General features: G+C 55.4%; 10 protein-coding genes across 10 annotated transcripts; 5 read left to right on the forward strand and 5 right to left on the reverse strand.

Annotated features, from left to right (window-relative positions):
• Positions 1-687: 687 nt before the first annotated feature.
• B0H18DRAFT_1085897 (glycoside hydrolase superfamily) lies at positions 688-3,232 on the reverse strand (the record flags this gene model as incomplete). The annotated part of the gene is made up of 7 exons (XM_048031971.1): positions 688-870; positions 921-1,139; positions 1,198-1,312; positions 1,368-1,441; positions 1,555-1,754; positions 1,813-2,524; positions 3,140-3,232. The coding sequence occupies 7 exons, from the start codon at positions 3,230-3,232 to the stop codon at positions 688-690; spliced, it is 1,596 nt and encodes a 531-aa protein (XP_047891310.1).
• Positions 3,233-3,867: 635 nt separating this feature from the next.
• On the reverse strand, positions 3,868-7,219 carry B0H18DRAFT_1018159 (uncharacterized protein). Its single transcript, XM_048029352.1, has 10 exons — positions 6,341-7,219; positions 5,680-6,039; positions 5,616-5,629; positions 5,283-5,565; positions 5,205-5,229; positions 5,102-5,155; positions 5,014-5,052; positions 4,794-4,897; positions 4,656-4,733; positions 3,868-4,600 (listed from the first exon to the last, which is right to left on the reverse strand). Exons 1-10 carry the CDS (start codon positions 7,145-7,147, stop codon positions 4,043-4,045), a joined length of 2,322 nt encoding a protein of 773 aa, XP_047891311.1. The 5' UTR covers positions 7,148-7,219; the 3' UTR covers positions 3,868-4,042.
• Positions 7,220-7,449: 230 nt separating this feature from the next.
• B0H18DRAFT_1018161 (uncharacterized protein) lies at positions 7,450-9,899 on the reverse strand. Its single transcript, XM_048029353.1, has 11 exons — positions 9,608-9,899; positions 9,470-9,538; positions 9,352-9,417; positions 8,990-9,299; positions 8,861-8,934; positions 8,739-8,828; positions 8,569-8,687; positions 8,433-8,517; positions 8,181-8,394; positions 7,881-8,126; positions 7,450-7,824 (listed from the first exon to the last, which is right to left on the reverse strand). The coding sequence occupies exons 1-11, from the start codon at positions 9,827-9,829 to the stop codon at positions 7,472-7,474; spliced, it is 1,848 nt and encodes a 615-aa protein (XP_047891312.1). The 5' UTR covers positions 9,830-9,899; the 3' UTR covers positions 7,450-7,471.
• A 114-nt stretch (positions 9,900-10,013) lies between these two features.
• On the forward strand, positions 10,014-11,831 carry B0H18DRAFT_1095467 (cupin-like domain-containing protein). The gene is made up of 3 exons (XM_048032418.1): positions 10,014-10,196; positions 10,256-10,591; positions 10,645-11,831. The coding sequence occupies exons 1-3, from the start codon at positions 10,068-10,070 to the stop codon at positions 11,605-11,607; spliced, it is 1,428 nt and encodes a 475-aa protein (XP_047891313.1). The 5' UTR covers positions 10,014-10,067; the 3' UTR covers positions 11,608-11,831.
• A 170-nt stretch (positions 11,832-12,001) lies between these two features.
• B0H18DRAFT_1018165 (HSP20-like chaperone) lies at positions 12,002-12,858 on the forward strand. Its single transcript, XM_048029354.1, has 3 exons — positions 12,002-12,294; positions 12,352-12,571; positions 12,634-12,858. Exons 1-3 carry the CDS (start codon positions 12,143-12,145, stop codon positions 12,730-12,732), a joined length of 471 nt encoding a protein of 156 aa, XP_047891314.1. The 5' UTR covers positions 12,002-12,142; the 3' UTR covers positions 12,733-12,858.
• A 1,058-nt stretch (positions 12,859-13,916) lies between these two features.
• Positions 13,917-15,392, forward strand: B0H18DRAFT_1018170 (NAD-P-binding protein). The gene is made up of 7 exons (XM_048029355.1): positions 13,917-14,014; positions 14,080-14,164; positions 14,224-14,364; positions 14,417-14,523; positions 14,573-14,612; positions 14,668-14,947; positions 15,003-15,392. The coding sequence occupies exons 2-7, from the start codon at positions 14,102-14,104 to the stop codon at positions 15,188-15,190; spliced, it is 819 nt and encodes a 272-aa protein (XP_047891315.1). The 5' UTR covers positions 13,917-14,014; positions 14,080-14,101; the 3' UTR covers positions 15,191-15,392.
• Positions 15,393-15,886: 494 nt separating this feature from the next.
• B0H18DRAFT_1120944 (MFS general substrate transporter) lies at positions 15,887-17,746 on the reverse strand (the record flags this gene model as incomplete). Its single annotated transcript, XM_048034238.1, has 10 exons — positions 15,887-15,967; positions 16,036-16,153; positions 16,207-16,264; positions 16,322-16,514; positions 16,566-16,627; positions 16,688-16,969; positions 17,028-17,194; positions 17,246-17,346; positions 17,397-17,514; positions 17,565-17,746. The coding sequence occupies 10 exons, from the start codon at positions 17,744-17,746 to the stop codon at positions 15,887-15,889; spliced, it is 1,362 nt and encodes a 453-aa protein (XP_047891316.1).
• A 1,262-nt stretch (positions 17,747-19,008) lies between these two features.
• On the reverse strand, positions 19,009-21,521 carry B0H18DRAFT_1105637 (major facilitator superfamily domain-containing protein). The gene is made up of 13 exons (XM_048032661.1): positions 21,460-21,521; positions 21,279-21,338; positions 20,864-21,220; positions 20,698-20,815; positions 20,546-20,646; positions 20,325-20,491; positions 20,016-20,264; positions 19,957-19,971; positions 19,894-19,913; positions 19,603-19,795; positions 19,487-19,544; positions 19,310-19,427; positions 19,009-19,247 (listed from the first exon to the last, which is right to left on the reverse strand). Exons 3-13 carry the CDS (start codon positions 21,034-21,036, stop codon positions 19,167-19,169), a joined length of 1,293 nt encoding a protein of 430 aa, XP_047891317.1. The 5' UTR covers positions 21,037-21,220; positions 21,279-21,338; positions 21,460-21,521; the 3' UTR covers positions 19,009-19,166.
• Positions 21,522-22,648: 1,127 nt separating this feature from the next.
• On the forward strand, positions 22,649-23,747 carry B0H18DRAFT_1105638 (NAD-P-binding protein; the record flags this gene model as incomplete). Its single annotated transcript, XM_048032662.1, has 6 exons — positions 22,649-22,711; positions 22,778-22,918; positions 22,971-23,077; positions 23,138-23,177; positions 23,227-23,506; positions 23,563-23,747. The coding sequence occupies 6 exons, from the start codon at positions 22,649-22,651 to the stop codon at positions 23,745-23,747; spliced, it is 816 nt and encodes a 271-aa protein (XP_047891318.1).
• Positions 23,748-24,116: 369 nt separating this feature from the next.
• B0H18DRAFT_1018184 (uncharacterized protein) lies at positions 24,117-25,991 on the forward strand. The gene is made up of 7 exons (XM_048029356.1): positions 24,117-24,305; positions 24,365-24,549; positions 24,687-24,711; positions 24,759-24,963; positions 25,117-25,197; positions 25,239-25,439; positions 25,497-25,991. Exons 1-7 carry the CDS (start codon positions 24,253-24,255, stop codon positions 25,860-25,862), a joined length of 1,116 nt encoding a protein of 371 aa, XP_047891319.1. The 5' UTR covers positions 24,117-24,252; the 3' UTR covers positions 25,863-25,991.
• Positions 25,992-26,220: the final 229 nt, after the last annotated feature.

A 26,220-nucleotide genomic window follows, 5' to 3' on the forward strand; every position in this document is an offset into this window, starting at 1 on the left:
CTAACGATGAGGTGGGAAGTTCAGACTTCTATGTTGTGGCGGAAAATTGACGTGAGTTTTGCATGAGTACTGTTTGTCCGCCAGATCCCTACTTTTGTTATATCTGACTTAATCCCGTAGACACTCGCGCTCGCCGACCGAATCAACTTGTCGATTGCTCTCACAATGCAAGAGATCTTAGTCGTACAATGCTTCGTACCACCGAGTTAATACTCGTCATTCAATATTCACGCCCTTCATTATGGTCGGACGCAGTGCCATTCCTCCGACGTCAAGGTCAGCAAAGTCCTCGTTGCCACCGTGACCCATAGAGGACCGCCTTCCCCACCGTCAACAAATCTTCTCTGAGGTATGCCCAAGGTATGCCTAGGACTATGGGGAGACTAACCTTGACCTTGAACGTTTGAACGCAGATCACTGTGCCAGGCCCTATCACGGTACTACTGAACAACCGAAACAAGGCCACCCTTCAACAGTCTACGTACAATCTACAGCCATCGAGCTGAGTACTGTACAACACACACGTCTACAAAACAAACTGATACAACAGTACAGAGATCTACATCGTCATGCTGAAAGTCCAGTCTGTCCGAACGTCCCAAATATCACAACCAACAAGCCGACCATCATCCGAGTCTACAACCACTACGGCAGCGTACATCCAACTCTAACCTGGGCTCCACTCGCTTAGAGCGCCCACGTAGCGAGAGACCAGATGGTAAAGGCCGTAGCGACCAGCGCACCGGCCACGCTCAAGCCCAGCCCCCTCCCAGATGACTGCGCGACCCACGGGCTGCCCGCGTTTCCACTGACATCGCCTTTGAGCGTGTTGCAGTAGCTCGCGTTGAACACCGACGTCGGCAGAAGGACCTGTCGCTCCGGCGTCAGCGGTGCGTCCTCAACGCAAATGATACACGCACCGCAGGCATCCCCGAGCTCCCCGTCCACGCCACCGCACCGGCGCTGCCGACTTTGGTCGTCACGCAGCTCAACACGTCGATGAGCTCCTCGCCCTTGGTGTAGTTCGTGCTGGGAACGGACCAGCTCGGCGAGGACGATTGGCCGGTGTTCGCGAGGAGCGCGAGGAGCGGTGACTTCGAGACAGCAAGCTGCGAGGTGGAGGCCACGGGGAAGTCGAGCTGTATAGAATGTGTGAGATGATCGCCCGTCAGCTTCACCTCTCGAAAAGGGACTCACAGGTGTACTGAGGAAGGAGGCGTTGTTCCACGCGATCGCGGCCTTGCGCGCAGCGTTGAGCACGCGGACGTGCATGACAAGCGGTTTATCCTCTTCATACCCCGAGAGCCACAGCCTGCACGAATGTCTCCGTCGATTGTCACACGGACGGAACAGAAAGAAGAACCTACGCCTCGCGATTGTACGGGTCGTCCCCTCCCGCATACCCCTGTTCCTGGCCGTAGTACAAGATCGGCACCCCGTCCTGCACGAATACCATGACATTGCGTTCATGACGAGCTAAAGAGAACATTTGAATCATCAGCTACCTTCACATCACGGTATCATGGTCCGACGGGACGGGACGAGTGTACGCACTGACTGGTCCGTCGTGAGCGACGCGAAGCGCGGGTTGTCCTGGTTCTCGAGGAACGCGCCCGTCATGAACGTGCCTAGCCTATACGCCTGCTGCTCCTCGCGCACTGACGCCGCGAGTTGCGATAGGTCGCCCGAGCTGTTCTGGAAGCCGCGCGTCAACGGGTAGAAGTTCGGGTAGTCGAGCACCGCGTCGAGGACCTCTGCCGTGCGCACGCCGTCAGCGTCCACCACCAGCGAACGGACCTCTGAGATACGCACGTGTGTAGTTCGCAACGTACGCAATGTCACCGTCGAGCACCTCCCCGATGCTCCACACGCCCGCGCTCTGCGCGAACGCGGGCCAGAAGTCCTTCCGGATGTGCTTCACCGTGTCGATCCGCAGCCCGTCGATGCCATACGTCTTCACGAGGTCCGCGATCCACCCGTTGAAGAACGCGACGACGTCCGGGTCCTCCGTGTCCACGTCCGCGAGCGGGACCGCCGCGTCGCCGAGCCAACACTGCTCTACGTCCGTCTGGTTCGCGTAGTCCGTGATCCAGCAGAACGGGTGGAAGGACGACTGGTTGTTGAACGGCGTGAACGCGGTGTAGTTGACCGCCGGCGCCGAGGCGTTCGTGGCAGCCGCAGACAGGAGCGGCGCGGCCATGTGGTTCACGACGACGTCGACCATGAGGAGCATGCCGCGCTGGTGCAGCGTCGTGCTGAGCAGCTGCAAGTCGCCGTCCGTGCCAAAGTGTTCGTTCAGGCTCGTCTGGTCGATGGTCCAGTAGCCGTGGTACGCGGTGCCGTCGCCGGTGTCGCCTTCGAGGTTCGCGACGACGGGCGAGATCCAGATGGCGTCGAAGCCCATGCTCTGGATGTAGTCGAGCCTGGAGATGACGCCCTGCCAGGTGCCGTTGCAGTACTGCCGCGCGGACGTGTCGCACGCCGGGGCAGACCCATCGGAGGTCGCAAATCGGTCAGTCACCAGCTGTACATGAACAGTCAGTATCCCACTGCATCCAAAGTAGATGACGAGACCAAAAATCACTGAACACGAAAACCGAATGGCCAGATCTCAAAGGAGATATCTCGATTTCGTTTTGCCATAAGTTATGCACCAATCACAATCTGAACGTCACGTATCCCGGCGCCGTCCGCTCCACCTCGTCTCGGACAACAGGACGTCAGACATTGGATTCTCAAGTGGAGGCAACGCCAGTACCTATTCAACACGTCGGTATACCACATCGCTCCCCGTCGAAGGCAGCCAGGCGGTCCAGGCTGTTTCCATATCGTCCACCTTTCTCAAAGCGCGCACACGAACGGCTGACGCCTGCTCGCCGGGCCGCCCCTGCTATGGTCTAAGTAGCTTGATCGCTACGCTCCTCGTCCCAGATGAAAGCATTGGGACCGCAGTATGCGGCCTGCAAGAGATTCTAGTGGGGTAGCGGATATAGGGATAACAGTGATGCGCCTTCACAGGCCCTGCCGTCGTGTGCGTGAATACAGTATGCAAGTCGACTCTATCCAGTCACACAGGTGACTCGATTGGGCGTGGCGGGGCGACACTCAAAGCACGAGTGAGGACAAGAAGGAGACGCACCTGGTAGATTGAGCGGTGTTGCCAGTCCTCGTACGATGCCCCGAGCACCGCGGCCGCGAATAGAAGTACCCAGAAGAAAGCCTTGAGTGGCATGCCGGGGAATGATAAGAAAAGACCGTGAAGAGGCGTTATATGTCGTGGCGTGTGCGCCGGCGTCGCACTGCAGCTGTGCGAGGGTCGGGCGCAGGACTGAGACTGAGACGGCCGGGGAGATGGGGGAGGGAGACGACCTGGGCTCCCAGCCGCCAGCAGCATGCAGCGACGCCCGCTGAGGGCCAGCCCTTGGGCGAAGCATCTTCCCTGCCGCCATGCCCTGACACGACCGCTTCTATCGTCCATTCTGGGACATCGTATGGCCACTCATCCAGCGGGGGCCATGCCCGCGCCAATCCAGCGGTCGAGCCACTTGAATCATGAGGAACAGACGGCGGTAAACCTACAGCGTGTACGCATTGCGCCTAGGCCGACGATACAAGAACTGCAGTGGTTGTAGCCTGGTTGGGTGTAGTACGATGCCAATAGCCTCAGTTCAGGAAATCGCCACCGTCACCGGCAGATGGCGAGCGGTGCATGTCTAAAAATGGCATGTGTCGTGGTTCATCACGATCGGGGCGTCTCGGCTTGTCGGTCACCGAGCTGTGAAGATTCATCACACAGAAGATATACATCACAGGGAGGCGAGCACTCCTCTTCGTCTTCGCACGCAAGCTCGTCAATTCAAGAGACAAGCAAACATACACTTATTGTCACATACAGTAATTTCCATAAAATGTGTAGCATGCAGCATGAGCATACATAATACGCGGTGATAATCTAGCTTAATGATTCGTGGAAGCAAGAGACGTCAAGACCATAGACATTTCAACACAACAACACAGGGTTCACCGGCACCACCCCCGGCACTCATCTGCGCGCCCTCGCCCGCCTCACTGCACCCCGCCCGGCAACTACGGGAGGCGGAGGTGGCGCAGCCGCCGGGGGAGCATCATACATCGGCGGAGGGTCGCCAGCATAGTAGAGCGCCGCCGCAGCCCTCGGGGGCAGCGGCGGCATAGCCGGAGGCGCCGCTGCATACCCCAGACCCTCCAGATGCGCGACATCCCGCAGCCGCTCCTGAGCTCGCAGCAGCCGCGCCGCCCTCTGCATCTCTGCCTGTGCCTGTCTCATTGCCATTACTTGTGCGTGATGGCCGCGCTGGATGTCCACGATGTCGGGATGGCCCATCGGAGGGGGCGGAGGTGCTGCATGGTGCATGACGAGGCCTCCTCCGTACGCTTGTAAGCCGAAAGGGTCGTTCTCCACGAAGACTCGCTGGGCCGGCATGGGACGTTGAGGCATGCCTGGGACATTGGAGGGGCCCGCGACGGGCGCAGGCGGCAGGTCGACTCGAAGATCCTCCTCGGCCACTTCTGGATGCGCGCGCTTGTATTCCTCCACCGCTCTCTTGGCAGCAGCAGTTACCTGCAGCAGAGCATCTCAGCAAGATAGAACAGATATCTCCAGCGCACACACGCACCTCTTCGCTGTGGCGCTTCTCAACCGAGTCCCATAGCTCGCACTTGTTAGGGTCTTTGTGGCCATTGTAGGGCGGGGGCTGGGCATCGTCAAAGTCAGTGAAACAAGCAAGCGAAATCTGCGGGACAGACGCGCGTACGTTGTTGAAGTGGTCATACCCATTGATGACCTTGCGGCAGACGTAGCACGACAGCGTGCGACAATTCGGGCAGACCATTTTGTTGCACTGGAGAATTCGTGTCACTGCCATGCCCACCCACGACAAAAGGCATACATACGCCGTGCTCTTTGATGAATGCTATGCGAGGACGTATTGCATCAACAATCAGAGAACCAAGGCGAGTGAACAGCCTACGAACCTTTCTGGCAGCGAGGGCAGTTCCTCATGAGGGCAGCAGCTGCGAAACGATGTGAGATGATGTCAGGATGTTGAACACATAGACCTACTCATGGCCTCTTCGATCGTATGCCGTGCATCAAGCTTCTTGTCGTCCTCCATCTCTGCAGGCGCTGTCAGTGCGAACCACCCGACGGAGGCAGCCTGACGTACCCTTGCAACTCTTCGGGAGGTGATCCTAGGCGGCGCGGCATCAGACTCCACACCAAACTCCAAGCCACACCGACTCACGGGCTTCTTGCACTGGCGACACGTCACCGCCATACAGTCCTCGTTCTGGCACCGGAACAGCTTCTCCTGGTCGTTCTCGATCACGACCTTGTAGTCGCAGTGCGGGCACTCCTCCAGGCCCACCAGACCGGCGGCCTCGATCTCCTTGCGCTGCGTCACGCGCTCGTACAGGCTGAGCAGCTTCGGGGTGAGGAAGCGCCTGAGCTCGGACTCCGGGAAGACGAGCTTGCACCCGGACTGGTCCATGCACACGATGTTCGCGTCGTGCGAGCCGAGCAGTTCTCTGCGTACGAGGTCATGCAGTCCGGGCAGAAGAGGTGCGCGTCGGGGCACTGGATCATCTTGTCCTGTATGCACGTTAGCGTCGCGCGTCAAGTGAGGATGCGAGGGGACGTACGAAGGCGTAGTTCGTGAAACAGCAACCGCACTCAATGCCGCCGTCTTCGGGCTCCAGTTCCGCAGGAGCGGCGACGACAGCGGCGGCAGGCGCGCTGGCTGCTTCCCCAGCTGCGTTGCCCGGTTCCGCCATGAACTTGAGCTCCACCCAGGCAATCTCCTTTTCGAGCTCCTCGTGTGGCTTCAACTTGCCCTTGGGCTGGCGCTTGGACGAAGCGGACTTGGGCCTGTAAGGAGGGTTCGGGCTGTTCGCTTCCTCGTGGAGGTAAATGTACGTGGGTGCGTATAGCTGGCTACAACTCCGGAACGTTGCCCGGACATGGGCCACGGGGACGGTAGGAAAGTCCACATAAAGCCGTTCCTATGAAATGTACCATTCAGTTTATCCGGAAGACAGGTAAGTGGTGGGAAGCCTTTGTACGGGTAAGAGAACGAGAAGAGCCGGTGACACAGTGATATGCCACTTTGGAATGACTGTAAATGTCAACGTGTCCTTCTGTTCAGCGAGAAGTGCGTCCGGTGGCGTCGCTTTGCGTCTATCTCCATCACCGCCTACTTCCACAAGGCCCCAAAACACGAGCGTAACACTAACCCCCGCGCCGCTTAAACACTCAAAATCCGCAGAAAACACGAGCTACAAGTGATGAATGAGATATACGCACCAAAGCTTGTAAAGCATACATCGGCCCATAAAACTCCCTGTTCGTGCTCGCGTAGTCGACCTTGACGCTCTTGGCCTCACGCTCGTCGTCTGCATCCTCCCTCTTGCGCTTTCCTTTCCCCTTCGACTCGGCTTTCGGATAGTTTGGATTCTCGAAGAGGGTATGCAGGATCTGCTCGACAGCCCGGTCCTTGAAGGCGGGTTCGTGCAGCTGCAACAGCGTGCGCACATGTTCCGGGAGCACATCGGGCACAATTTCCAGGACCTGCGCAACGTAGCCGTCCCTCCGAGTGGGGCCGTCGTCGACTGGGATTTTGACCACCATGGCATTTGGTTCGGGATCGACGGGCATTGCTGGCGCTTCCTGTGGTGGAACGTCCGGAACCGCAGGCTGTGCAAGTAGGGCGGCGGCGGGCGCGACTTGGCCTATGTGTAGGTTGGCCATGTTGCCAGGTATATCTACAGAGTCTCCGTTCTTCGAAGAAGAGGCCATGGACGCGTGGCCTACACTTGCCTCGTCGTCCGAGCCGGGGAAAAACAAAGGCAGCTGAACGACCCGCGACGGTCCCGCCACAGGCGCGCCCGCTCCTGCAGGCGAGGGACGCTGCCTTCGCGGTACATGAACCACGGGAGCCTCCACGTCCGAGTCGGAGAGCTCGATGACATCGCCCGTCGGGACGAACTGCGCGCGTTTCTTGCCCTTGCCTGCTGGGCGGTTGGCTCGCCGAGCGCGAGTTTGCGGGCGTAGGTCGGGAGAGGAGTCGAGCTCGATGATGTCTACATCGTTCTGCTGAGCTACGTGTGGCATTGCCGTGCAGTGACAAGCATGATACGAGGGAAAGGAGCGAGCAGAGAGCGGGGGAGAGCAGGCGAAGTGCGGCGCGGACAAAGACCCGCCGGTCGCCACTGCCGCCACTCAGTACTATGCAGAGTGCGTACCCATAAAAGGCAGGTGTTGCAGTTCGTTACTGAGACCGACCACTGTTCCGTTGATTCTGAAAATCTGATCAGTGTATCAAATACCGTTTCAGTTGGCATTCGAAGACTTCGGTTTGATGTGTGGCGTAGTTTGAACTACAGGACCCACCGATCATAGCCAGGACCACTCGAGACCAGGAGACTATCATGTCATTTACGAAGACTCCTTTACACCTAGGAACAACAGCCCCCTCTTCGCTTTCTCCACCTCCTCCTCAAGCTCCCTCCCGTCCACTGTCGTCCACCAACTTTCCTTCCCGATATCATCCAGGCTCTTCCCCTGCCTCAACGCCGTCTCGAACGTGCTCTTGCGTGCGTTCAGTTCGGACATCCGTCGGGGATCCGAGTGGCCCGTGAATATGATGACCGCCGTGCGTGGTGGAAGCGCAGCGTACAGCCTCACCAGGTGGGAGTTCAGCGTGGAGAGGACTTCATTCATGTCAGCAGGAGTTGCGGGAGTCGGGTCGGAGTCGGGAATCGAGTCAACCCCTGTCTTGGGCGTGACCCCTTCGAAACCCAGGTTAGTATAAATCACACACTAAACTTCAGTCTGATAGACTTACATCCGCGCGCCCTGGCAAGGCTAGTGAATCGGCCGAACACGAAGTAATGTGAAGGTATGGAGCCCAGCAAGCCTTCGAGGACCTCTTCATCACTCTGGCAGGTGATGGTGGTGGTCGCCTTGTTGCCATGCCACGCAGTGGGGTTGCCGTGGTCAACAATGGCTGTAGTGATCGCCCCAGATCGCGACCTGCTCATGCGCTCGACAATGGACTCCATGTCGATCTTGAACTCGCCAAAGCCCGGACCTGACAAATTGCCCGTCAGTCTGCAAGCGTCGCATTGCCACAATGAGCACGCACCGTTGTTGAGCTTCTTTTTGAGCAGATCTACACATGCTCGCGCGTCTTCCTCCGGATCGTGTCCACCCTCGCCTCGGTTCTGGATCTCCCGTCCACACCACTTCTTCGTGAGCCAGGCTAGGCCAGGCTTGAATGGCCGCCCGCGTGGGTGGTTGTAGATGACGGAGGTATCGATGCAGAGCGGATGGCAAATTTTGAGCGCTTTCAGGTCAGACTCCAGTGAATGGCCGAGAAGCACTGGTGTAGGATTACAGACAGTAAGTTGATGATATGTGTCTGCACCTCTTCAAAGGTTGTTGTCACAGGGTCGAGCGCTTCGGCGGTGATCCCTGACCATCTACACTACTGTCTTAGTATCAGTGGACAAAAGAGACCAAGAATGACGAACCGCGTAAGATAGTCTTGGATGGGTTTGGACGGTTTGACAAGCTGGTCGTACACCACTATGTCCGCCTCGTAGTCGATGATACACACCCGCGTGAGTTCCTTCCCGTCCTCTGTTACACACTACCTCTGGGTGAGCGAGCGATGCACACTTCCCGGGACAACACGACTCACCATCTCACAATCGATGGCGTATATCCTCGATTGCTTGCCCTGCGACTCCGTCGAGGCCAACGGCTGCGGCGTCTCTAGGAACCCAGGTGGCTTTCAAACACCTCAGCGATATATGATGGTACAGGATAGTCGTTCTCGATCATCTGCTCGGTGGAGAGGATATAGCGCATTGGTGTCTTCTCCCAAGCGCGCTCTGCTGCCGTCGCAAGACATATCAGACAACTCATCACACAGTAAACCAATGGACATACAGCTGACGCGCTCAATGAGCCGCCTTTTCTTCTCCTCGCCCGTCATAGGGCCTTGGAAAAATGTGTTGAGCACGGAGTGCATGCGAGTTTGGTCACCGGGCGCCCGAGTCGGGCATGCATGACTGAACGTCCGTCCGATGAAGGGTAGGCCAGTTGACGAACCCTCAACCGGACCCTCTGAGGGTAATGGAACAGGTAGAGGAAGGTTTGGGTTCGCAGTCGCGGAAGTAGGCAAAGGCGGCAGTGAGATGATCTCTGGGGTAATACCCGGAACCAGGATCGCGACAACTTTCTGCACCGATCGTGGGTTCTGGGATCACATGTTAGCATCGTGTTGTGCCACCATTCAGGTTGCAACGTACCTCTATCCTCACCCAGCTCGACGGAGGCGCGTCCGCGGACAGATGCAAGACCAACTCTCGAATGTCCTGCACATGGAAAGTCAGCCTGCGCTCCCTGCGAACTACGCACACGACGCACGCTGATCCCAACTGCCTCTCTCCTTTTCAAAATCTCTCCCTTTGCATACATGAACTTGGGTGGGTTCGCCTGCGGAAAAGGTGTGCCTTGAGTAACGGGGGCATGGCGCAGGATTTCAAACCGCGTCGGGACACACACTTCAGTCTTCGCCTCCGTCTTCTTCGCTTTCTTCGTCTTGCGCTTCTCTACCCTCGTCCACTCGCCGTCGCCATTCTCCATAGCAGTGCTGGTGGAGTGTTCGGGTGCAAGTACGCTGATGCCATGCGAGACGCGAGCAGCCGCTTTGAACTTCTTCGGCGCTGGAAATGCGGACGACGACCCTTGTTCTACAAGGGGCGAGAGATCTTGAGACCTCTTCATGTTTTCGTTCGAGCTTGCTGTGAGATGAGCTGCGCTCTTCAAGGGACCAGAGTCGGGAGCAGACTTGAGCAGAGCGACTTGGGTGCCCCATACCATGTACCTAATTTGATCACTTTTCCTGCTGACCAAGCAGATCGAATACCGATTGATCTCACTCAGGGTGTCCCGCAATACTGACAACAGACTTGACTTGAACACGGATATTGGATCCTTTCGTCGTTGTCGTGCTCCCCCCAGTATGACCCAACTAGAATCTACTGAACCCCACCTCTCAGCCACGGAATTCTTCACGAATTTCGTCTCACAGCGCAAACCGGCCATAATTACTGGCCTTCCAAACGACCCGTCCTTCGCTGCGCAAAAATGGGTATGTCTTTCTTCAATGTACAATTGGTGCTACAGTTCACCTTCGTCTCGTAAAGACAGCCTTCCGATCTCGACTATCTGTCATCAAAAGCGGGTGACACTAAGGTCCTCGTAGAGCCCATGCACCCGACCACCCAGCAATTTGGCACGGACGTGCAACGGATCTCGATGCCATTCCGCGACTTCCTCCTGTCGCTCAAAAATGACAAGGGCCCATACCAGTATCTGACGACGCAGTATTCCGGGGAGGAGTGGGACGCGCTGACCGTCTTCTCACCGCCGACGGGCGCGTTGAGGGATGAGTTTCCGGAGGTCCCGCGGATCATGGGAAACCTGTATCTGCAGCAGGCAAACCTCTGGCTAGGGAAGTCAAAGGATGGGACATCGTCAGGTCTGGTACGTATGGTTTTCTCTACAAGCTGCACTCCTGTTGACGCAGACCCTTCTAGCACCACGACTTCCACGACAACCTGTACTGTCTGCTGAAAGGACGCAAGCGCTTCGTCCTCTACCCGCCACAGGAGCATGAAAACCTCTACCCGCACGGCACAGTGCACACCCTACACCAAAATGGTGTCATTGCGTATGACAAGATGCTTCGCGCAGACGGACTCGATCATCGAGTCGCACTCCGTACACGCGTTGCCGTTCTCAAAAGACAACTGGACGCCCTAGAAGTGAGCGGCGCCAAGTCAAAAGGTAAAGGAAAAGCGAAGGCAGCAACGAAAGAGAGGAAGGCCTTGGAGAAGGAGTACCTCAACTTGCGTGAGGAGCTGGAGGAGTTGGCGGAAGACGAGCAGTACGGGTTTCCGCTGGATGATGACGAGGATGGCGTGGAGCGTGTCGAAGACGGCAGCGACCTCGGCTCGCTCGCTGGAGACCTGGATGGTCAAGACGACTACGAGGCGCTCATGGGCGAGGACATGTTGGACGGAGGATCTGTGATGGGTGACGGTCAAGCCGGCGAGGCCTCAGAAGACAGTGAAAACCCGGAGGACCCGCCTTCATTCTCCCGGATCGCGACCGCGTTCCTACACAAGCAACTTGATTTGCCCACAACGGCGGTCGCGCCGTCTGACTCCACGCCCGCAGACTTCCTAAACCTCGCCAAGGCGAGTCCTCCGTACGTCGTCGAACTTTCCGCAGGGCAGATGTTGTATCTCCCGGCCTCGTGGTGGCACGAAGTCACGTCATCGTCGGATGGCGAGGAGGACGTGCATATGGCGCTGAACTGGTGGTTCTATCCGCCAGACGCGGATAGCTTCGAGGAGCCATACGCGGACAAGGTCGTCTGGGATCATCTCAGAGAGACTGGGCGGAAGCACGAGAAGGAGCTGGATTCAGCGAGCAATGAAGGAAAGAGAAAGCGCGAGGATGGCCATGAGTCACCGGCGAAAAAGCCGAAGAAGTAGGTCTATGGCCGTAAACCTCTTCTCCCTTTGTATGTCTGCTCGGATGTCTTACTACCTGCAGACGTATTCATTTTGATGCCGTTCCAGAGTCGTCCTTCTTCTGCAGTTCATGTGCTCTCTAATACATCTAGCATCTGTGTTTTCGTCGGAGACGTGCTTGAGTGCATACAGAGGCGAGGGTGACGCGGGCGACACCGCCGGTGTAACTCGCAATGTGGCGAACAGACACTGCTCGAACCTGCTCGTTCCGCTCATTCTCGATCATTCGTCGGTAAGAAAGAAACGGAGAACATGGGACATGTGATGGCACGGCGACTGAGCGCGAGCACTGACGCAACACCTGCGTCGTTTGTTTTCGACGACATTTCCAGACTGTTCTGTCAAGCGCCCGCAGGCGAGCCTCCCCAGACGTATAAAAGCCCGTCCCTCGTCACTCACTCCCCTCAAGCAGAAACATAATCACTTGAGACATCCGTTGACTACGCTCTACTTCAACTCATACCCTTCTCTTCTCTTCACGACACTAACGAACGAGATGGCGCTTTCAACTTTCTTCACCGAGCCGTTCTACTCCATTGCGGACTTTGACCGCCTCTTCGACGAGGCCTTCTCTGCTCGCACAGGTGGCCAGAACAACGGCCGCGAGCTGCAGCAGCGGGATGCATCTTCGCGCTGGCTCCGTCCAAGGTATGTTGTCCTTGCTCCCGTTCCTATTCGGACTCGATGCTGATCACGGACGGATAGGATGGACCTACATGAGGACAACCAGCAGAACCTAGTCACCGCGACGTTCGAGCTGCCCGGTCTCCACAAGGAGAACGTGTCGATCGACGTCCACAATGGGGTGCTCTCTGTCTCCGGCGAGTCGAAGGTCGAGGAGAAGCGGGACGAGAACGGGTACGCCGTCCGCGAGCGGCGGTTCGGCAAGTTCTCGCGCTCGCTGCCCCTCCCACAGGGAGTCAAGGTAAGCATATCTCGTCTGTTATCATGACCGCAACAAGGGTGCTGACTACGGCTGGCGTACAGGAGGAGAACATCAAGGCATCAATGGAGAACGGCGTGTTGACCGTTACGTTCCCGAAGACGACGCCAGACATGGCGCCGAAGAAGATCACGATCTCGTAAACGCGTTCGGGCGTTGCAAGTTCGTGCAGGTGCGAACCTGGAGTACTCGGGTTTGCAGCGATTTGTCCATTGTAACATGCTTGTAGTATTGCGGGTTCGAGCGTAATACATCTTGTTTTCCTTTGAGAGTCCCTGCGTGCTGTGAGGTGAAGTGCCTTTGGTGTACTAAGTTCAGTGCAATGCTGGGTGGAACTTTCTCGTGCTGTGAAGAGCAATGAAGAGCAATGTCGGCAAGAAAAGGATGGTTTAACTTGAATGGTCTACGGGTGAGCAAACCTGCGAAGGAATCCATCCGACAACCCATTCAAGAAGACTGAGGGTGGCGAGTACTGTACGTGTACTGTCATGAACGACGGCCAGCTGCTGGATATATGTAACAACTCTTCGGCGACTGATGTCAAACACGGCACCAGTGCAGGAGGCTGTCTATGTCTCACTGGGAGTCCAAACAGGCCTCATACTCATCTGTCGGACCCAGCTCATCAGTGAATCAATAGGAGTACCTCGGGATGTCACAGACGCACCCGCATCTAGCGACCACCGCATCGGCCTTTGAGTCACCGGCCTCAACGGTGAGGATATCAGTGCGCTCCGGACGGTGATATGAGCCTGAGACGGGTGGATGGCTGTGTCCTGAAAGCTGTCAATTACAACGAGAATACGGTCGAGTGCAACCGTTCTGTCCTTTAAACCACAGATCTAGACCACCAGATGTGCCGTGAATGTTCAGAACTCACTGCACGTCATTCTGTCAGTAGGCGCACCGGGCGGCCTCGGCTCCGCCGAAGTACTACGTTATCCAATGGAATTGGAGTCAACTTTCATTGCGCTATGGCTTCCCAGGATAGGCCGGGAAGCAGATGAGTCAGGCCGGACTGTTTATTTACCACCAGTGTAAGTGCGCAACATACGCACGCGCACGACTACAGAGCGGCACAGAGAAGAGGTTCAACTTTTTCCTTCGGTGATCGCGCGCCAGCCCGAGTAGCTGACGATGCGAGAGACTTCCCCCGAGTTCGGTATATCGATGGTATAAGCTCAACGCGCAGGTCCGAGACGTCGGAGACGGTCCTAAGATATGGGCAGGAGCACCTAAAAGGTGCAATAGCGAAGACAATAGGATGCTTCAACAAGGGGACAAGGCACCCACACGGAGCTGTGTGGGGCTTCCCACTCTACGTCCGTTCGAAGGCCTACGAGGGCCTGGAGGGATGTTGGATTGCGTGCGCAAAAAGGAAGACCGAACCTCACACCTGCTTCCGTCTGCGGGACACGATATAAGGTCTGGCTGTGACCCTTCTATGCAACATACGAATCTAATCTCAATCCCCTCGCTGTACACCTGAGACCCTGAGCCCTGTAGTGAACTATGCCTTCGTACGCCATCATAGGGGGGTCCCGTGGCATCGGTCTGGAGTTTGTCCGTCAGCTCGTACGTACCGCTCCGGAAAATCACCAACCTCATACTGACCCAGACATCCATCCGTATAGGCACTGAATGAGGAGAATACCGTCTTCGTGACGGTCCGCAACAAGGACAAGTCCACACACCTGCGCGCCACCGTGGCCCAGCTGCCGCACAAGAACGTACGCATCCTACAAGCGGACGTGGTGGACAAGCAAGCGATCAAGGTGCGAGCACACCTGCATATCGTCTTCTGCCCGCGCTCAAAATACCTGGTAGAATGCGGCAACTGAGTTGGGCAGGCTCTCCGGCGGTGGCTTAGATATCCTGATATACAACGCGGCTCGCCTCGAATTTGACAATTTACTTCGCGGGCCTGGAGACTAGTAAGCCCTTCTTGATGAAATCGACATCTCAATTCATGCTGCTCCATAGCGACAATGACGAGGAATTGGACGAGGAGTTCATACAGTCCGTGCGTACTTGGCGATGATCATGCTGAACGACTCTTGAACGACAGCTCCCTCCAGTTCAAAGTGAACGTACTAGGGCCCATTCACATCGTCAACAACTTCCTGCCGCTCCTTCGCAAAGGCTCTGCGAAGAAGATTATCATCTTGGGCAGTGAAGGGGGCGAGCGTAGCTTCGTGCAACACGTGCATATCTCTGGATTAGGCGCATACGGCGTAACAAAGGCCGCGGAACACATGGTCGCGACGAAGTACGCCGTTGCCCTCGAGAACGAAGGTTTCACTGTCGTGTCCGTGAGTCCGGGCTTCGTGGATGTTTCTGGTACTAACAGCGAGCCGCGTACGTGGTCCCTGCTTGTAAGAGAATTTGGTACTGACCAGCTCGGACGCTGCAGTGTCCGAAGGGGACGCTTCGAAGTTCAACGATCTCGTGGTCCAGCACTTCGCGGCTTTTCCGAACGCAGGCACGCTGCTTACGCCTGAACAGGCTGTAAAGCGGCTACTGCTTGACATCAATAACATAGGCCCCGCGGAGTCTGGAACTTTCAGACCATACCCGGAATTTGACACGAACAAGCGGTAGAGGGTCATCGGGGATTGCAGTGTCCCGTCTGTGTATTGGGAGTCAGACTGTCGTACAATTCACTTGGACTCAACTCAGCCACTGCAGCAGCGAGACGGCGCATCACTGAGATGTTTGTGGTGATCACTGGATTCCGTAGCAATGTGGAAGGTGAGAGATCCTCCGAAGAATGGTTCCTCGGAGTACGAGAACTTACCGCTCGAAAATCCCTCACGGAGTGATAAATCAGGGTGGACAGATGTGTGTCTCTGACAGCCTGAGATTGTTGCAGATGAGCTTGGTCGCCGTGCACGGTAGCAAGTCGCGACAACGTCGACGACGCAGCCAGCGATGGTCATGGTAGCCTGAGGCAGTCCGAGTCTGAGGATCCCGAGTCGCCGAGTCGCTGGACGCACTGGCCGCGGCGCAGCGACGCCGTGGTCCAAGACGTGTCCCATCATCGAGATCCGCCGGCCCGGAGCCGGTGGGTGCGCCACAAGCTGTGAATGCATTCACCGCGACCCAACCGCGACCTCATTCTCAGACTAATTACCACCAAACATGATGATAATACCGTACTAGTAGCGCCGTCGATATCAAGCATGAATAGTATCCATGAACCACTTGGGTCAACTGCTATTAAGGTGTAGTAGATAAGTATTCTGTGAAGTAACACACCAGTGGCAGCGCGACTCGGAGTACATCTCCGCCCACAATTCAAACTCGCTGTGTTCCTTTCCTCCTTACAGCGAGTACCCTAGCGTATCCTAGACACACAGTGCCTGCGAGCATAACAACCTGTGAAGAGAAGCCCACAAATCTCTTATCAGCACCGGTTCCATATGAAGCAAAGGACGGACACGCACACCGCTGAAGATGATCGGCTTCGTCCAGTCATCTTGCGGGCCTAAGAGCGCGCCACTGATGGGGGACCCTGTGAGCATTGCGAACCCACAGAACCAGTATCCCAAGCCTATACGAATGCTATGCGTTTGATGAGCTACGGTACGGAAGGCTGCCAAGTCACGGTGACTCACCCAATTTCATCAGGGCTTCGAGACATAGAAGCGAATGCGGGCGGGCACATCGCGTTGACTGGGTTTGCCCTAATGAATTAGTACACCTCACTGAATGTCGAGCGGGGACACATACGACCACCCGAAAATGCCCCATACAGAATGGTGAAGACGATGACGGCTCCGGGAGTTGTCGCCGCGAACATGACGAAGACCAGCGCACCGGTTATTCCCGCGAGGGGCGTGATGATGTTGAGGGTTCCTACGCGGTCAGCGATGGCGTTAGGAATTGTCCGACCGATGATTGAGGACGCATTGAGGATCGCGATCTGTCAGAGATGAGAACCTAGTTCACGTGGGCTTTTTGTGTACAGGATTACCGTGTAGAACGCGAGCGTCTCCGAAAGCCTGTGTTTGTTGACCCATAGCTGAAGGTAGAAATCTAAGCGGTGTTGTAAATTCTTTATGTTATTCTTATATCACCGACGCATTGCCCACTCACAGGGTAGGAACACGCCTAGAAGACAGAGAACGGCGCCAACATTCAACCACAGATACGGAGCGTCTGTCAGGATGTCCCGTATTTTTGGCTTCGGAAGGTCATTTCCGCCAGCAGCCTTCCGCCGCTGCCTCGCGCTCGGTAGGCGAGTGCGGAGCACACAATTTGCGACGACGAGCATTCCAAGCGTGATGAACCCCGCGGCGCGCACACCCCACGCGAAGCCGATGCTTTTGAAGAGCTGGTTGAGCATGATTGGATAAACGATACCCCCAAAAGAAGCGCCTATCGCGCGAAGTCAGTGGCTCTATGGAGGCAAGGATTGAGCGAGATTGATTCTCACCGCTGAGCACGAGGCCCATCATGAGGGAACGGTGACGGCGCCAGTAGTGAGATTGAACGGAGAGCGCGGGGACCAGGAGCAAGCCAGACCCGAAGCCAATGCCGATGCCTTGGGACAAGATGATCTGGTAGTACTTCATCGGGTCTGCGAGGGAGAGCATCATCATGCTACACATTGTCCATGAGCACACAACTGGAGAGAGCGCGAAATGGCCGAACCAAAAGATGACGAGAATTGTCCCAACTGCCATCTCGAGGCGGAAGTATCCTTCATCGAAGAGCTTGCCTGCGGGAAACCCCAGAACAAACAGGAAGAACAGCTGCGTGGAATGTGAGTATGTGGACTTGCAGTCATACAATGCTGTTTTACCTGAAGGGAGCCTATCCAGCTGATATTCGACGAAGACGATGTGCCCGCGTTGACATAGTATGCTTCAAACACTCCGAACGAGCTCGCGAACCCAAACGTACAGAACGACACAAGCCATCTAGCCGGATTGGTCAGTAAACGACTATAACGACATAACAACAGCCGTACCCTCCAAAAACGGACAGCCAAGCCTGCAATCCACCGTCAGGTATGATGGCTGCCTGTGTGGTAGCAGATACTTCCTCGGATGTCGGCTGATCAAGCATACTTGGACTGAGCTTCGCCAATGTCTCAGATCCCTCGACGACGGTCTTCTCATGTACGCTTGATTGGGGGGGCATCACATCCATGATGAGTGGAGGAAGGCACGGGTACTAGTGGGGAGAAGATAAGCTTAGGGAACGGCTTTATGTGTGCAGTATAATATGAGAAACTAACGCGACTCATCGGAGACCCCTCCGGGGCGTAGAATGTCTCAGGCGTACCCGAACGCTTCCATAGCCCCACGACTCGCCGGGGGATTGTGTCTGAGCTCCTGTCCGTCCTTGACATCGCAGAGCTAGTCATATGCGATTACGAGGCACGACGTTGCGGGGACCAACATAATCACTGAGTACTGAGCGCTGAGCTTCAACAGCGCGAGCAGCGGAGGACGGTACCTGTCTTGGCAACTAGCTGGATTAGTGGGTCCTGTGTCCTTCGACGCGGCTGAACGAATGGCCGACAATGCACGCCATGGCCCATGAGAAGCTAGATAAAAATTAATTTCAATCTGTATGCACCTCGCATAACTTGTACGGACAACGGTCACCGTCGCAGCTGTTGAACTTCCGCCTCCAGAGCAAGCTAGGGCCCTTACATACGGCGGGGCCTTCCTACCGCTCCTCCGTAAATTGAAGGGATATTGTTGGCGTAAACATAAGGCAGCGAGGGATTACCAAGGGAAGTGCGCACATCCGGGGCATGCAACTCTCCGAGACAGCCGGGCATGTCGGAACGACGAAGGCAGTCTATAGCAGCAGATCTAGAACATGACATTGGTAGCGACATAGCAGCCGCAGCGCTAGAGCCTGAGACTCTGGTCTTATTCGACGAGGATTCACTGTAGTATATGTGAGCCTAGAATTTGCATTGGATGAAGCGACCCGCGTACGTGATCTTACTCTGCCAGACAACAGCGTGCTGTGCTGATAACCAGTCCCCCATACTAACTGAGACCTTGAACACGATCTCTTCGACGTAAGGGAGGGCAGTTGCATATGGAACGACGACAGTACTTGAAGCTTGATGCATGGTCAACGAGCGCTCAGCGATGGTCATGGCCGCGCCCAGGTCCTCGCCCTTGTCCCGCCCGCGTCGCGCTCGTCCGGTCCTGCCGGCCCGGGGAGGCTGGTTAACTCAAAGTCCTCCTCGTAAAACTTCATGATATTTTGGCCTCGCGGTTCGTTGGTTGCGAATGGTACAACGTACGCATGAACTACACAGGTCGATGTTAATGACTACTGTATGGCACATCAACGTTTCAACGCCGGCCTTCGTGAATTCAGTTTGAGGTTCGCTCGCCTCTCTTAGACTCCATTGGAATTAGTGAGCCAGAAGTGTGACGAAACTTCTCGCCTATGACCTACTACACGGGTGGCGCTACGAATCTATGATGCATGAATGGTCGTAAAGTACTTCGGTCGTCACCAATTCATCCATGGTGTCGTAAATACAGTAGGCCAGTGATACGCATCCGCAGCGCAATGACCCTGAGATTGTGTCCACAGATCAGACTCGCCGGGATCCTTTCCGCCTCGCGACGAGTACCCGCGCGTATCCTATGCACGCAGCTCCTGCGAGCAAGACGATCTACATCGATTTACGCGTCATATCAGCGAGAATTTTGCACAAGACAAGTAATGAACACGCACCCCGCTAAAGATGATCGGCTTCGCCCAGTCATCTTGTGGGCCCAAGAGCGCGCCGCTGATAGGTGTCCCAGTTAGCATCGCGAGTGAGCAGAAGCAGTACCCGAAACCTATACGGATGCTGTGCATTATATGCGTGAGCAATGACGTGAAGGTAATGTCATGGAGAGGTACACTTGCCCAATCTCATCTGGGCTGCGAGACATAGATGCCAGCGTGGGCGGGAGCATCGCGATGACTGAGTGCGTTCGATAGACTAAGTTCCCAGTGAAACCAGATTTAGCAGAGGAACATACAGCCACCCGAGAACGCCCCATACAGAATCGCGAAGACGATAACAGCGCCGGGCGTCGTCGCCGCGAACATGACGAAGACCAGTGCGCCAGTTATGACGGCGAGGGGCGCGAGTGTGTTGAGCGTTCCTATGCGGTCAGAAATGGCGTTTGGAACAGTCCGACCGATGATTGAGGAGGCATTGAGGATCGCAATCTATCAGAGGTGAGATGAGAACTGAGTTGATGCGGCTTCGATGTGGGCATGTTCACCGTGTAAAACGCGAGCGTATCCGAGAGCTCATGTCGGCTCACCCATAATTGAAGGTAGAAGTCTGCGCAGCACGCCAAGTTAAGTCGTTAGATGCTCGTACTTACCAGTATATTGTCTGTCTACTCACAAGGTAGAAACACGCCCCACAGGCCCAAAAAGCCACCAACGCTCATCCACAGATACGGAGTGTCCGTCAGTATATCCCGTATTCTCGGCTTCGGTAGGTCCCTTCCACCAGCAACCTTCCGCCGCTCCCTTGCGCTCGGTAGGCGTGTGCGGAGCACACAATTTGCGACGACGAGAAAGCCAAGCGTCATGAAGCCTGCGGCGCGCACACCCCATGCGAAGCCGACGCCGTTGTTGAAGAGCTGGTTGAGCATGATGGGATAGAGGATACCCCCGAAGGAGGCGCCTGCCACCTTGGATCAGTACCTGCATATGAGGCAACGGTTGAGTAAATTGTAACACGTACCGCTGAGAACAATCCCCATGACTAGGGAACGCTTTCTCCGCCAGTGATGAGACTGAATGGAGAGCGCGGGGACTAGAAGCAATCCAGACCCTATTCCTATACCGATCCCCTGAGACAATATTAATTGGTAGTACTTTGTCGGGTCCGCGAGGGAGAGCATCATCATACTACATCATAATTCCGTAAGTATGTTCCCTAGGATTACCGTGACTTGGACGTACCAAAACACCAGGAACAATGATCCGAAGGCGAGCTCGAAGCGGTAGTAGCCTTCATCGAAGAGCTTGCCTGCGGGAAGGCCCATGGCAAACAGGAAAAAGAACTGCGCAAGCTATGAGGATGGATATGTACGTTCGCGCAATGCTAGTGTTACCTGAAGTGAACCTATCCAGCTGATATTTGACGAAGACGATGTGCCCGCGTTGACATAGTACGCTTCAAACACTCCGAACGAGCTGGCGAACCCAAAGGCACAGAACGACACAAGCCATCTGCCCAGATTGATCAGTAGACATATGACATGAGGTTGACGACCTTACCCTCCAAGAACGGATAACCAAGCCTGCAACCCACCATCAGGTATGTCGATTTCCTGTGTGGGCGCGAGCACCTTATCGACCTCGGCCACGGACTCGGATCTGGGCTGTTCAGTCATACTTGAACTTCGCTTCGTCAATGTCTCTAAGCCTTCCACAGCAGGTTTCCCCTGCATACTTGGTTGAAAGGGTACCACTTTCACTATGTAGAGCAGGGAAAGAGTGGTGGGAGGAGACAGGCCCCTTACTGCCCGCCTAGCGTGCGCTTTATTGCACAACTGTTCGGCCAGACGTGCATGAGCACCGGATCCTGCCCTTCGGCGAAGTCATGGACATTGTCATTCAGGGGGCACGACATTACTTGGATAAAAATGATGACTGAGATTCAACAACGCGAGTGGTGGATGAGGAGACCTACTAATACTATAGCAGCCCGGAAGCCGAAGGTATGCCCGAGTGCATCACGAGATCAAAGACGCTGTTAAAGTTTTGATCATTGTCAATGTCAGATGTGAATCGGACGCCTACAGCCTGGGATCCTCCATACCTACATAGGGTTATCAATGGACGCGTCGTCAGAGAAGCATTGATTGGGAGACCTCAGAACATGGCGGACTCGGGGACAATGATCTGGAAAAACGAACTCAGCTCTGACATTATCTGTGTACCCTGGGCACTTCCACTGGCATCATCGCGGTTGTCTTAGAAAGCGGTCAGTAGGTCGGGCTCCGGCTCTCAAGCCTGAGTAGAAGTCACGATCACTGTGAACGTCCATGGCCACGCGGCGCACGCGAAAAAAACTCACAAGGCGTGGAACGATCATCCTTCCCAACGACTCAGAACTGGCTGAGTGCCAACCAGGTTCATGCATCGTCATGAAAGACAGCCGGCTAGCCACAAGCGCAGGTAAATTGCGCACGATATTGCAACTCGCGTGATTGGTCTTCCGAGCGTTCCTGCCAATCATACAGTGAGTTCTGTGTCTTGGAACGTTGCAAAATCAGAGCGCACCTCATCCTACATTCGATCGCATCAATGATCCTTGAGAGCAGTAGTCGTGTTGCAGCTGGAGGTAGGCATGTGCGCCATACACGTTACGATACGTGGGACAATGCCCGGAAGGGAGTCGTGGATTTACCGTACCGTAGCCTGCGGACGCCTCACACGAGGTTTTACAGTCTTATGAAGGTACTTGTCCATCAGATTGCACCATGAGCAGTATTAAGAGGAACACCCACCACATTTTACTCCGTCGATAGACGCATCGGGCGGCGTCGGCGCCGCTCGGATGTAGGTTTGCAGACGAGCCTATCACATTCTATGGTCGCAAAATATTGGGGTAGATTCTCGAAGCTGTAGCTCTACCAGCGCTGAGTGCTGGAAAAGAAATATCTAGGCGAGGTGTTTGCTTGCGACTTGTATCATAACGGTTGCGCTGCGGCATGCGCCGGTATGGGACAAGGAAGCATCTGTAATAACTTGCGCAGGAAGAACGCTAGAGTAAGCTAGGCACTCCGATCCTACGGCAATCGCAAGAAGGTCAGTGTAGTCCCATACGGTATCATTATGTCACGGAGTTTGGCTGTGGGGCTGCGCGCTCTGCCAGATCCGGGCTCCCCTGCAGAAAATCGACAATGACACATCATGATGAGCAGACGAAATATCGACCCATAATTACTCATTTTGTGACCAGGCGACCCTTCGCACGGATATAAGGAGACATCGAGACTTGTCGGTGCGATTAACCATCTCCACCCCTTTATTGTAGGCTCGAGTGCTGAGACGAGCATGCCGTCCTACGCCATCATAGGTGGTTCTCGCGGCATCGGTTTGGAATTCGTTCGTCAACTAGTACGTCCCGGTCTCGTATGAGCAGTTCTGTTTCACCCGCTGAACCCGACACATTCTGCGGTATAGGCGCTTAGCGGAGAGAACACCGTCTTCGTAACTGTACGCAACAAGCAGAAGTCCACATACCTGCTTGATACAGCGAGCAAACTACCGCACAAGAACGTGCACATTCTAGAGGCAGACGTAGTGGATAACCAAGCCATCAAAGTACGAATGCTCACCTCCATTTCACGCGCGTGTGCTCAGGCTGGTCTGGCAGAATGCAGCGGCGGACGTAGCCAAGATCAGCGGCGGAAGCCTAGACGTCCTCATATACAACGCGGCTCGCTTGGAGTTCGACAACATCCTTCGCGGATTGCTGGATTAGTGATTCCTATGGTTTCTTCGGCTGGTCTGTCTGGCTGAGCGGAGATATGTTCACAACAGTGAAAGCGAGGAGAAGCTGGACGAGGAATTCATACAGTCTGTACGTACCGAGTATACGGGCGGACGTACCTGACTTATCCCCTCTCCAGTCCAAAGTGAACGTCCTAGGACCTATTCATACGGTGAACGCCTTCCTGCCGCTCCTCCGCGAGGGGACCACCAAGAAGATCGTACTCATAGGCAGCGAGGGAGGCGAACGCGATTTCGTGCGGCGTGTACACCTCTCCGAGACAGCCGTGTATGGGATCACGAAAGCTGCGGAAAACATGGTAGCGACGAAGTACGCCGCGGAGCTCGAGAACGAGGGCTTCACTGTCGTGGCTGTGAGCCCCGGCTTCGTGGATGTCTCTAGCACCTACAGCGAGCCGGGTAAGCATAACTTCTCATCTTGGACACCCTACTGAGCTGATGAATGTACGTTCCAGCACCCGAGGGAAACATACCCAAGTTCAACACGATCGCGAAGAAATTCTATGGGGCGTTCCCCAAGACGAGACCGCTTGCGCCGCAGGAGGCCGTAGAGCGCCTTCTGGTCTACATCGCAAACATAGGCCCCGCGGATTCTGGTTCTTTCAAGCCGTCTCTCGAGTTCGATACGAGCACACAGTAGAAAATAATGCCACCATTGTTAATCGAACCATATGGTTGTGTCTGGGGTAGAGCCGATACGAGTGAGAAATTGAGATTCGGTAGGTTTATGACGGCAGAGCTGCCACAGCACTAGTGGAGTCTGAATCGAGAGTGTGCGCGCAAATCAAAGTGCCAGCTTGAATCCGACGTAGTTTCCATAGGCAGACCCAATTACGATGTTGTTGAGTACTTGGGTCTGAGTCTCCAGTGCAGCTCAAGTGCAGCCCATGATGTTGACTGGGAAGCAGGAGGGTGTAGCTAGGCGCTCAAGCAACAATATGCCATGAGCGCCTACGCGATGTTCCCATGTACGACAGTAGACGCCCATGAGAATTCAGTCCAGGCGTCGGCCCACTCTGAGTCGCCGCTGCCAGCTCTCTCACTCAATATTGCTTTGTGCTTTCGCTTCGGTCTGCACGCTGGTCGGATTTCTGGACAGCAAGTCAAAATACCGAAACCTGCAAGACTGTGCGGTGATACAGGTGATGACGCGCGAGGAAAGGAAGCGTTTGATTGTGTTGGTGACGGGCGCGAATGGGTCCGTAGTGATATCTTCCCTTTCTATTCTACGTCCATCCTAACGGGTAGAACGCGCAGGGGTATTGGCTTTGGTACATGCCACCGCTTGCTCGTCCAGCTGTCTCAGCGTCGCCCGCCAGATGCGCAACCCTTCTTCACGTCTGTGCTCCCGTCGAGCGAGTTGCCGTCGGTCGAGCCAGCATGCGACCTAACTATCATCATGGCCTGCCGGAGCACCCAGCGTGCTGAAGAGGCGCGACAAAGTCTCTACAATCTTCTAGATACCCACATTAATACGATACCCCCAATACCCCTGACCACGAATACGCGACGGACTTCCGGATGAACCTACGGCTCGAGATACATAGGCTGGATCTGTCTGTCATCCGGAGTGTGCTAGAATTCTCCAAAGAAGCGTCACAAAAGTGAGCATGTCGTTTTGTGCTGTCGCTCTGCTGACCTCGCGTGTCAGGTACCCGTACATCTCACATACAATCTGCAACGCTGGTCTTGCGACATTCAGCCACCTACACTTTCTTGTCTTCTTTAAACAATGCTTCGAATCGCCACTCAAGGCCGTGAAGCACCCCATGTTCAACATACAAAAGGTCGGGGTGTTAAGTCCAGATAATCTGGGCATGGTATGGCAATGTAACATCTTCGGCCATTATGTCCTCGTGAGTTCCTTCATCTATTACCCTCACGAATTCCCAGTGTAGCAACTTGCCATGAAGCGGTGTATGAGATGTGTTGTCGCTGCTGAATAGCATTTCCCATACCACCCTATGCCCCTTCTCATACGCTGATTAATCGTTGTCTCTTCCCCTCAGTTCCGTTCTCTCCAACCGCTTCTCTCCGCGTGGACCGCCCGATGTCCCTCTGAGCCAGCTCGTGTTCTGTGGATGTCCTCCGTCGACGCGATGGCTACATACGACCCGACAACGATCCGCAGCTCACGAAGGTCGCGACGTCCTACCAAGCATCCAAGGCCCAGCTGGACCTAATGGTTTGGGAGCTCAGCAAGCAGGCGAAGGCGAATAGAAGCGACGTCCAGCACTATATCGTGACTCCCGGAATCACTGCGACGAACGTTGCGGCTGCCCTTCTAAGACCGTATATACTTGAATTGCTGATGATTGCGTTCTTCTACTTCGTACGTTCACTCCGCTGCTTTACCGAGGGTAGTGTGTGCTGATGTGGTCTGTCGCAGTGTCGCTTCATCGGGTCGCCCCACGTGCTCTTCTCAACATACAAGGCTTCCGTTGCTGCTTCACACATCACCCTCACACCTTCTCGGTACATCCCATCCACCGCCGCTGCGCACAACGCCGCTCGAGCAAAGGCGCAGAACGGCTACGGCGCGACGGCGAATGGAAGCACCCAAATAGTGTTCCCCAAGTTCAGCGCCGCCAACGAGCGGTGGGGGAGGGAGTACGTCCATATTGAGCCTGTGACGGTTTGGGAGCAACACCCGGACGAGGGCGCACGAGCGATCGAACGATGCGAGAGATTGTATCAGGCGTTTCTGGAGAAGGAGAAGGCGGGCGTGAACGGGACGGCGAACGGACATGCATGACGAGGCCTTGGGGATCTAAGTGCTTGCATACTACGATTGTCATATTTTACCGCAATTTAGGATGTATGCGTGTCGACGACTCTGAGTATTCTGAACGCACAGCTTAGCTGCAATAATATTGCTATGACGCGCTCGTAGCGGAAAGCGCTCAGCGCTCATCCTCAAACTCTGATCATCCACTCATCCCATATCACTAGTCTAACTGAACACCGTGTTGCGGACTGCACTAGTTCCCGCACTGTCAGTCAAACACTCGTAGATCCGCTCTGTACACTGCCTGTATCTGAAGGACGTCGCCAGCCCAAGAACGTACCACCGCACTCTCGCTCGCCCGCTCGGGACATATCACACGCACTGA

This window comes from Fomitopsis serialis, assembly GCF_022376445.1.
Source record: "Fomitopsis serialis strain Sig1Antser10 chromosome Unknown B0H18scaffold_54, whole genome shotgun sequence".
NCBI classification, from domain to species: domain Eukaryota; kingdom Fungi; phylum Basidiomycota; class Agaricomycetes; order Polyporales; family Fomitopsidaceae; genus Fomitopsis; species Fomitopsis serialis.

Excerpts from the sequence above, each read along its gene's own strand:
- B0H18DRAFT_1018161 (XM_048029353.1), bottom strand. The coding sequence starts at position 9,829 with ATGAAGAGGTCTCAAGATCTCTCGCCCCTTGTAGAACAAGGGTCGTCG. Across the intron at positions 8,829-8,860 it reads TGATCGAGAACGACTATCCT|CCACCTGGGTTCCTAGAGAC; the intron begins GTACCATCATAT and ends GGTGTTTGAAAG. Across the intron at positions 7,825-7,880 it reads CCTTGCCAGGGCGCGCGGAT|GGGTCACGCCCAAGACAGGG; the intron begins GTAAGTCTATCA and ends TGGGTTTCGAAG.
- B0H18DRAFT_1018170 (XM_048029355.1), top strand. The coding sequence starts at position 14,102 with ATGCCTTCGTACGCCATCATAGGGGGGTCCCGTGGCATCGGTCTGGAG. Across the intron at positions 14,165-14,223 it reads TGGAGTTTGTCCGTCAGCTC|GCACTGAATGAGGAGAATAC; the intron begins GTACGTACCGCT and ends CCATCCGTATAG. Across the intron at positions 14,613-14,667 it reads ACGAGGAGTTCATACAGTCC|TTCAAAGTGAACGTACTAGG; the intron begins GTGCGTACTTGG and ends AGCTCCCTCCAG.
- B0H18DRAFT_1095467 (XM_048032418.1), top strand. The coding sequence starts at position 10,068 with ATGACCCAACTAGAATCTACTGAACCCCACCTCTCAGCCACGGAATTC. Across the intron at positions 10,197-10,255 it reads CCTTCGCTGCGCAAAAATGG|CCTTCCGATCTCGACTATCT; the intron begins GTATGTCTTTCT and ends TCGTAAAGACAG. Across the intron at positions 10,592-10,644 it reads ATGGGACATCGTCAGGTCTG|CACCACGACTTCCACGACAA; the intron begins GTACGTATGGTT and ends AGACCCTTCTAG.
- B0H18DRAFT_1105637 (XM_048032661.1), bottom strand. The coding sequence starts at position 21,036 with ATGCAGGGGAAACCTGCTGTGGAAGGCTTAGAGACATTGACGAAGCGA. Across the intron at positions 19,796-19,893 it reads ACTTCTACCTTCAATTATGG|ATTGCGATCCTCAATGCCTC; the intron begins GTGAGCCGACAT and ends CACCTCTGATAG. Across the intron at positions 19,428-19,486 it reads CGCAGCCCAGATGAGATTGG|CATCCGTATAGGTTTCGGGT; the intron begins GCAAGTGTACCT and ends TATAATGCACAG.
- B0H18DRAFT_1018159 (XM_048029352.1), bottom strand. The coding sequence starts at position 7,147 with ATGCCACACGTAGCTCAGCAGAACGATGTAGACATCATCGAGCTCGAC. Across the intron at positions 6,040-6,340 it reads TGTATGCTTTACAAGCTTTG|GAACGGCTTTATGTGGACTT; the intron begins GTGCGTATATCT and ends TACATTTCATAG. Across the intron at positions 5,230-5,282 it reads GTCGCCAGTGCAAGAAGCCC|GATCACCTCCCGAAGAGTTG; the intron begins GTGAGTCGGTGT and ends CGCGCCGCCTAG.
- B0H18DRAFT_1018184 (XM_048029356.1), top strand. The coding sequence starts at position 24,253 with ATGACGCGCGAGGAAAGGAAGCGTTTGATTGTGTTGGTGACGGGCGCG. Across the intron at positions 24,306-24,364 it reads TTGGTGACGGGCGCGAATGG|GGGTATTGGCTTTGGTACAT; the intron begins GTCCGTAGTGAT and ends TAGAACGCGCAG. Across the intron at positions 24,964-25,116 it reads TCTTCGGCCATTATGTCCTC|TTCCGTTCTCTCCAACCGCT; the intron begins GTGAGTTCCTTC and ends TCTTCCCCTCAG.
- B0H18DRAFT_1018165 (XM_048029354.1), top strand. The coding sequence starts at position 12,143 with ATGGCGCTTTCAACTTTCTTCACCGAGCCGTTCTACTCCATTGCGGAC. Across the intron at positions 12,295-12,351 it reads TCGCGCTGGCTCCGTCCAAG|GATGGACCTACATGAGGACA; the intron begins GTATGTTGTCCT and ends ACGGACGGATAG. Across the intron at positions 12,572-12,633 it reads CCCTCCCACAGGGAGTCAAG|GAGGAGAACATCAAGGCATC; the intron begins GTAAGCATATCT and ends GCTGGCGTACAG.